Source organism: Corvus brachyrhynchos, unplaced genomic scaffold (assembly GCF_000691975.1).
Source record: "Corvus brachyrhynchos isolate BGI_N302 unplaced genomic scaffold, ASM69197v1 scaffold162, whole genome shotgun sequence".
Taxonomy (NCBI): domain Eukaryota; kingdom Metazoa; phylum Chordata; class Aves; order Passeriformes; family Corvidae; genus Corvus; species Corvus brachyrhynchos.
In genome coordinates, this window is record NW_008236696.1 from 6,286,191 (window position 1) to 6,294,170 (window position 7,980).

General features: G+C 61.3%; 1 protein-coding gene across 4 annotated transcripts in view; it reads right to left on the reverse strand.

Annotated features, from left to right (window-relative positions):
• Positions 1-2,256: 2,256 nt before the first annotated feature.
• TNK2 (tyrosine kinase non receptor 2) overlaps positions 2,257-7,980 on the reverse strand; it is an 18,723-nt gene continuing 12,999 nt past the window's right edge. For 2 of the 4 annotated variants that reach the window (XM_017727033.1, XM_017727036.1), the window contains exons 10-16: positions 7,010-7,204; positions 5,489-5,580; positions 4,928-4,972; positions 3,397-4,712; positions 2,884-2,979; positions 2,667-2,794; positions 2,262-2,557 (exon numbers count right to left, since the gene is read on the reverse strand). In XM_017727033.1, the coding sequence (XP_017582522.1) occupies positions 2,551-2,557; positions 2,667-2,794; positions 2,884-2,979; positions 3,397-4,712; positions 4,928-4,972; positions 5,489-5,580; positions 7,010-7,204 (1,879 nt within the window). In that variant the 3' untranslated portion in view covers positions 2,262-2,550. Of the gene's footprint in view, positions 2,558-2,666; positions 2,795-2,883; positions 2,980-3,396; positions 4,713-4,927; positions 4,973-5,488; positions 5,581-7,009; positions 7,205-7,980 lie in introns of all 4 variants that reach the window. The other 2 variants (XM_017727035.1, XM_017727034.1) reach the window with 2 other exon arrangements.

Sequence of the window (7,980 nt, forward strand, 5' to 3'; positions counted from 1 at the left end):
GATGGGTCCAGCGGGGGGACAAGGGGCTGCCCCTTCATCTTCCCGGCTTGTGCAGAAGGTGGGTGAGGGCAGGATGAGGAAAAGAACAGCCCGGAGTCCCCATCACCCCTGTCCCTCCTCCGTTCTGCCGCAGGACCAAGAACAAGACAGGCACCTTCTCCCAGGGTGAGTCTCCCTATTTGATCCACAATTCCTGCCACCTTCCCCTGCTGCAACTGGGGACCGCGACAAAGTTTTGGCACCCGCGGACAGAGACGGGCCAAACCCCGGCCGGGCCCTCGGGCTCGACCTTGCAGCGTTGTAGCAGCCGGAGGGTTGTTTAAAGCCCGTCACCCACATGGTATCAGCCACCTGGTCAGCCCGGAGCAGTGCGAGGGACCCTGGCACTTACCTGGCAGCACCCAGAACCCCCACAGCACCCAGCTCCAAAGCGGCCACGGACCCCGGCACCCCATAGTGCTTCTTGGGCGTCAGGGAGGAAGGCGACAGGGCTGCAGCTCTCACTGCCTCAGGGGAGCGCGCAACGGGTGGCTCCGGCGGTGAGCACTCCCCCAGGTGGGGGGGGTGGGGACACCACGTGCCCTGCCTGGGGCACTGACGTCTCTGTCCTCGCAGCCTGCGCTGAGGTGGCAGCGTCCCAGTTCAGGGGACCCACTGTTGCTGGGGGACACACCCATTTTGCCATGGGAAGCTTTAGGGTCCTTCCCGGGCTGACCCCGTTGCTGACCGCCCAAGGCTGTGGTCCCCAGCTCCTGGGGAGCACCCGGGGGCTTTCAAAGTTACTTGGCCTAAAGGCACTGGGATGACAGGTGGGGACAGGGGTCCCAAATATCTCTGGGAGGGGTGGGTCAGTGCTGGGCTCTGCACCCCCATGCACCCTCCTGTTTGCTGTCAGGTTCCTCCACACTCGGCTGCACGGCCGATAACCCCTGGCAGGGGTTGGCCCGTCACCAAGGAGGAAGAAGGAAGGAGCAGGCTACCACTGATGCCTTGGGGTCCCACGTACTGGCCCTGCCCTGTCCCCCCCTTCGGCACTGCCGGTCCCAGGCGTTATCTGCCCATCGCGGCAAACGCCCACACAAACCCGGATGGAGTGGGGGGGTTGTTCCCACACGGGCGATGGTGCCAGGCATTGCCCTGGGTTGCAGGTCACCTTCCACCAGGGACAGAGGCTGGATGGACCCAGCTGCATGAACGGACCCAGGGAAGTCACTGCAGAAAATGAGTTTGCTTCTTCACAGGGTCTCACCCAGCTCCAGGACCACTTAAGGAGGGGGAAGTAAGTCAGTGATGGTGTTGTGCCTTCCTCACTTCACTGACAGCCCTGCCATGGTGGCTGCACCTCACATGGGAACACAGAAGCACAGAGTCCCAAGCAGCGATGCGTGACCGTGCTCACAGCAGCACCAGTTCCCCGTCCATGGTCAGGGCGGCCAGAGGACCAGAGCTGAGGGAGCTCTGGGTACACAGGCTGTGGCCAGGTACCATCTACCACAGGGAGGGATCCACGGTCATGCCGAGGTAGCCCTTCCTCACTGTGTATGGCGGGGTCTCTCCTCTGAAGCTACCAGCTCTGGAGTCGAGTATCCTAGAGAGCAGTACCTGGTGGGTTTGGGCACCAAGATCCTCCTCTACCTGATCCCAAGATCCCTTCCTGCTGCTGCAGGAAACCCAGCTAAGGGGCTTCGATACCCACTTGGAGGGGGGAGTGAGCACGGACACTGTCTCTGGGACCCCACAGGAGCCACCCCTCCACTCCTGCACCTGCTCCCAGCTCCAGGAGGCACCCGGTTGCACAACAGTGCTCGCGTGGGTGGGGGCGATGCCGGTGCCGCCACTCCCTGCCCGGGCATGAGTCAGGCGGCAGCCGGGAGCCGCGGGGCACCGGGCAAGGGGGGCCCGGCTGCGGGGGGCTCCCCTGCAGGCAAGCACTGCCCACTCAGAGCAGGCAAAACCGTGCTCAGCCTTGGGCCTGGGGGTGGGATATACCGTGACTAACTCCAGCAGCCCTGGATGGGGAGAACTTTGCACCCTAAAAAGGCCTGGGAGGACTCAGCAGAAGGTTTTACAGGTGCACATGTCACACAGCTTCCTGGGGATCCCCACAGTCCATGCATCCCCTCCTGAGCTTCATCCCATGGGGGATCCCAAGGGTTACAGTCCCAGCTGCCTGCAGGGAGGAACCAGCACCCATGGAGATGTGGCCTGTCCCTGTGTGTTGGCAGGGATAGACCTGGGAGACGGCCACAGGCACCCTCCTCTCCATAGAATATTTTTATATATACACATAATATATATATTAAAATTACATTTCTCTTTACAAAAACAATTCAACAAGGGGCCAGGGGACGGAGCCCATTGCCAAGGCCAGGGCACAAGCACCCTGGAAAGTCTGTGGTGCTGGGCAGGGTCCCTTTTGGGATGTCTCCACCCTCCAAGTGGGGGCTCAGTCCAGAGTCCTGCAGCAGGTTGCGTGGGTGGAGGTGGGGGGATTGGCCCCGTGGTGAGATGCCTGCTCTGGATTCGACACAGCTTGCCCTGTCCCCGCTGTCACCACCTGTAAGGAGAGGACAGGACATGAGCTCAGGAGGGGTGATAGTGCCAGTCTGCCCAGAGCAGTGTGGCACAGAGAACTGCTCCCCCCCCAAAAACATCGATGTCCCTACTTCTGGCGGGTGGTGCTGTAGGGATCGAGGAGGTGGGAGCTAGCCTGTGCCAGGTTCCAGTCGAACATCTCCAGCACCCGCTGGCACTCCATACGGGACTTCAGCCCCAGGCAGAAGAGCTGCTCCACCTGCAAAGGGACAGGGCATGGCCAGAGGGGTGACAGGGGTGCCACCACTCTTGCTGGAGCCGGGACGAGGGAACAGGGGTGCGCTGTACCTTCAGGTACTGGATGGCCCGTTGGATGTTCCAGTTGTGGTTCTGCAGGGCTGCCTGACACTCCTCGGTGGTCACGCCATGCACCGTCTCCTGCACCTGGGGGGGAGCTTGTGGTCACTGTCTGCTGCCACCCCTGGGCAGCGAGAAGCCTCTGACTGAAGCAGGGGACCACCGGGGCTGCCCCCATCCCTGGTTCTATCTTCAGGGAGCACTGTCAGCCTGGAGCTGGGATCATTCTTAACCCTGGGATCTTAAATCTCTCCTGGGCTTGGGTGGGCCACAATATCCCCAGCCTAGAGAGACCAAGGGGACGATAGCAACAAGCCACCTTCCCCCTCCCCAGGGCCTTCAATTCCCATTTTAGCATTGCAGTGAGATTTATGTCCCCTGGATATCTGGGGCCTCCTTGTTGCCAATCCCCTGGGGTTGAACTTGCAGAAACTGAGGCACAGGGTGAGGAAAGCTCTTGCCCAGGTGAGCCCACTCCACATGGATGCTGGGAATGACACTTACCAGCCGGATCTTGTCAGCAGGACGGCAAACATCTGGCCCGTCGTAAACGATCTTCTGGAGGCTGCAGGAGGCTTTCACCAGGCACTTGGGCCCAGGGTTGCTGTTGTTGGAGGAAAAGTTGGCCTTGCAGTCTGGCAGTGGCTGCTGCACCATGGGACGGACAGTGGCTGTGGTGACCTGGCGGGATGCTGGCACCTCCTCAGGGCTTTTAGCCTCCTTGAAAAACTTCTCATACTTGTCCAGGTAGGCAGGGCGCTCGGGCAGCAGGTAGTAGTGAGTGCTGCTGACCTTCTGCCCATCCTTCACGATAGGCAGGATGCAGGGTCCCTTGGAGCAGTCCTTGCCCTGTGCCTGGATGACCTTGGGGGTGGCGTATTTGGGGTCAAGGGCAAAGCTCTGTGTGGTGGGCATGGGCTTCCCTGGTGAGGTGGAGAGGCAGGAGCAGAGGGCAGCACGTTGCTGGGGAGAGCCCACCTGCAGAGCCATGGGGCTGGGTGTCCGGGAAGTGGGCTGTGACAGTGGGTCCCGTGGAGGGATCTGGGGCGGCCGGTCTTCCTCGCCCCCCGAAGCTGGGGAAAGGTCCCCTGACCAGCGCCCAGGCTCATTGCGGCGAAGGGGCCGGGGTGGGATTGGGACACGGGGCGGGATTTGGGGCTTGTCGTCAGCTGGGGCGGCCGGGCCCAGAGGGACATTGAGCCTCTTCATGCACTCCTGCTGCAGCTCCTCGAAGAGCTCGGTGGTCTGCGTCATGCTGGGCTGTTTGGTCTCCTTGGGGGGCAGGAAGAGGTTGTCCTCCAGTGCTGGTCCCCGCTCACTCTCATCCACAAAGCCATAGTTGGTCTTGCCCCGCCGGCTTGGAGGGCTAGTGATAGAGCAGACCTCAATATCATCCTCATCCTGTGCCACGTCATCATAGGCAGGCGGTGGGGGCAACGGCCGGGCGTCCCAGTCCACCACTGGCGTGGGGTGGAGAGGCCGAGGAAGAGCCCGCGTGGGGCTCTGTGGTGGGGTCTTGTCCAGCAAAGAGCAGGCCTCCATGGCCAGCTTGGCTAACGATGGGGCTGTCAGCTCCCCCACTGGAGAGGGGCTACCCTGGGGCACTTCCTCCCCAAAGTCAATGAGGGTCACCTCGCTGCTTGCCAGCCCCTCACTTGCCAGCCGTCCGGGTTGCCGCTCGCCCACCTTGGTGCCCGGTACTCGTGCTGATGGCTTGACCGGTCGCAGACCCTTCCCTGTGCCTGGCTTCTTCAGGCAGAGCTTCCGGAGACCCCCTGGCAGACCCTCCTCCTCCTCACTGACCGGGTCGTAGCAAGGCTCTAGAAGGGGACAGAGAAGGATAGTGAGGGTCCCAGCACCCATCTCTAGGGTGCAAGAAGGGGCATCTGCATCTGCAAGCCCCCAAACCACCCCATAGTTTCAGCCCTCTTTGCTCCCAAGGCACACCAGGGCACCTGCCCCAGGCCACCCAGGTAAGAGAGAAAAGAAAGAGGGTGTGAGGAAGGGAGAGCAGCACCAAAGAAGCCCAACTTACTGGTGAGCAGGACGGTAGGCTGAGGTGGGCGTGGAGGAGGCTGCCCTGCAGAAGAGAGAACCCAAGAGAAGGGGAAGCATAGGGTGAACATGCAAGCGGCAGCCAGGGTGCTTGTTAACGGGGTGCATGCTTTGTTGTGTCCCTCTTCACCAGTGGCACACAGAGAGGATGCTGGTGGGAAGCCCCTCCAAGTAAAAACTCTAGGTTTATGGGGATTGTGGCATATGCACAGCATCCAAGCTCCCTCCCCATAGCAGCTCTGCTGAGATCCCCTGCACTGAGGAGGCCAGCTGTGGGAGGCTGGGAGGGGACAAGGGACTCGGATGAAGGGCAGCAGGGCAGAGTCCAGCCAGGCAGAGCCACCAGCCGCCCACACTGCTGGCAGTGGCGTACAGCCAAGTGACAACACGGTCCATCACCCCAGCTACCCCTGGTCTGCAAAAAGCAAGTGCCAGCAGAGAGACAGAAAGGAGAGGGTCCAGCCCATCACCCTGGCAGCAGGATACAGGGATGGGGGCTTTGTGCAGCTGATGGGCAGGAGGAAGGAGAAAAGCCACTCACTTTTAGCCCTCCCTGGAAGCTGTGTAGGTCTGGCAGCGCTCGGGTCCACACCTAAAATGTCAGGAGGGTCCATGGGATTTCCCAGGTACAGCCTGTGGGGAGAGAGGAGAGTGCCTGGGAGTCAGCAGGGGCCATGTGGGACCCCTCACTCCCCAGGTTCATGCCTTGGGACACCCCACAGCTCCTTCACCACACACCATGCCTGGTGAGTACCATTCCTGTGAGTGCTGGGGCAACACACCCCAGAGGCCTCCAGTGCTACGGCACAGAGCCTGGTGCCATCCCAATGTCGTGCCATCCCAATGTCATGCCACCCATCTCCGGCTCCGCGTGCATGATGTGCTGTGCCCAGGGGACTGCAAGCAGGGCACCGTGTCCAGGGTACTTGTGCGGGATGCAGTGCCCAGGACGCCCCTCCAGCACCGGGGCGATGCTGCGCCCAAGGCAGGGTGCCCCAGTACCTGGTGCCAGTGGGTGCCGGGAGGCCCGGGCGAGCTGTCGCAAGCCAGGGAGCCGGCGGGAGCTGGCGCAGCCCGAGGGCTTGGGCGTGTGCCGAGCTCGGTGCGTTCTCGGCAGCCCGGGCAGCACGTACCCAGTGCCCGTGCCCACGCAGCGGGGCGCGGGGAGGCCTGCCGGGGCACGAGCCAGCTCTGTGCGCGCAGCGCCTCCGTTCAGCCCTCTGAGGGCCACCGGCACAGCCCACGACACAGGGGGCTGTGGAGGGGTCAGGCTGGGACTGAGGCACCAGCAGAGCTGTCCCAGGCCTGGGATAACAAACAGCAGTTGGGATCATGATTCCAGGGGATGGACTAGCACAGGACCTGGCCCTACCCACCAGGAGCTTTCCAGGTTTTGAAATCCTATCCTGTGCCCCACCGCACTGACCTCCCACATCCCTCCAGCCCAGTTCAAGGAGAGACCCCCACATGCCCCCTGCCAAGGTGCTCCTGCTCACTGCCAGACAACCAGTCCCATCTGGCAGGGAGTATGTGGGACACTGGAGCACAAGCACCCAGCCCCCCTCCCCCCAGTCACAGTCCAGCCAGGTATCTTCTGATAGAGCAGGGTGGAGAAAAAAATCATTTTGGTGGATTTTTTTCATGTTTTGCTTTTCAAAAAGACTCATGCTGTTAGAAGCGTGGGGACAGGCTGCAAGCCACGCACATTTAGCCACCCTGGGACATCCCAAAAGTGCTTTGGGGTAATGTGGCCACCTCTGGGGTGGTGCTTACTGATGTCTCCCTGTCCCAGGACAGCCACAAAGGTCTCCCCACTGGGACAGCCACAAGCACAGCAGCCCCCGACGTCCCTAACCCCATTAGTAGGAAGAGGCAAGGAAGTTAGTCCAGCTGCAGGAACCCTACCCAGAGCCACCATTCCCATTACAGCGGGGGCGGAAAGAGATGCTTCATGGGGGGAAAGGGGGGCAATAGCCAAGCCGCGTCTTGCTCCCGAGCCCAGTGGGCAGCAGGGAAGGGAGGGAGCAGGCAAAGGATGCAGAGAAGACAAAAAGTTTCTTACTCATCAATTTTATCGGGAAACCCCCAGCAGTGCTGCGGGTTGGTGTCTCCATGGCCTGTGTGGATGAAGCTGTTTTTAAGCGGCTGGCTGATGTCGTGGGCTGACAGCCCTGCCACCGAGGTCACCGTGTTTCGGGGAAATTGGCCAACTTTTAGGGTCCGTTTATTCTGACCCCGCCACCAGTAATTCTCGGCCCTAAGGAATAAAAAGGACCTCGTTACTGATGAGGGGATGGGAGGTTGACACGCGCCTGCCCCAGTGATGGGGAGGAGGCAAGGTGACTCGTCCAAGTCCATGAAGGCGTGCGGTGACACAACCAGGAAGGGAACCTGGGTGCCCAGGATCCCAACCCTACACCGGCAGTACGCTTTGGCTCCCACCCCACATGGTCCCTGCACCTGGTGGTGCTGGGAATGCAAGTGGTGGGGAACAAAGCTACATGCTTTTGTCCCAAAAGATATTCCCCTTCCTCCTCCTTGCTGCCTCAAGCTATGCAGGAGCCTTGGGGTGATGCCTGCACCAAGCTGCTCGTTACCGATCCCTCTGTGGCCCATGCACTTAAGGAAGGCATAGGGGACACTCTTGGCATCTGATAGGGGCCCATATGGGGGACGGTGGTCTGTGGGGTCTTCCTCGCTCCCTTCCTACATTATCAGTGAGCCCTGTGCAGGCTGGTGCAGGCAGGGGGAGTTGGGCAGAAAGACAGGTGGTGGGCTTAGGCCACCCTGGGGTACTGGTCCCCAGTGCGTTCCCGAGGAGTCGCCCAGGACACAGCCACCTCTGGGGTGGATGAGCAGGTCATCTAGTCCAGAGGGACTGGTGGGGGGAATAGGGATGGGGCAGGGAAAGGCATCCCAAATGGTGTACCCCACCCAGCACTGTGCCAAATAAATGGTGGGGGGGCTCTGACCCTAAGCTACCCCCCTGCCTGTCAGGGCCCTACCCTCCCCGTGGGCAGGGTGGGCAGCGGG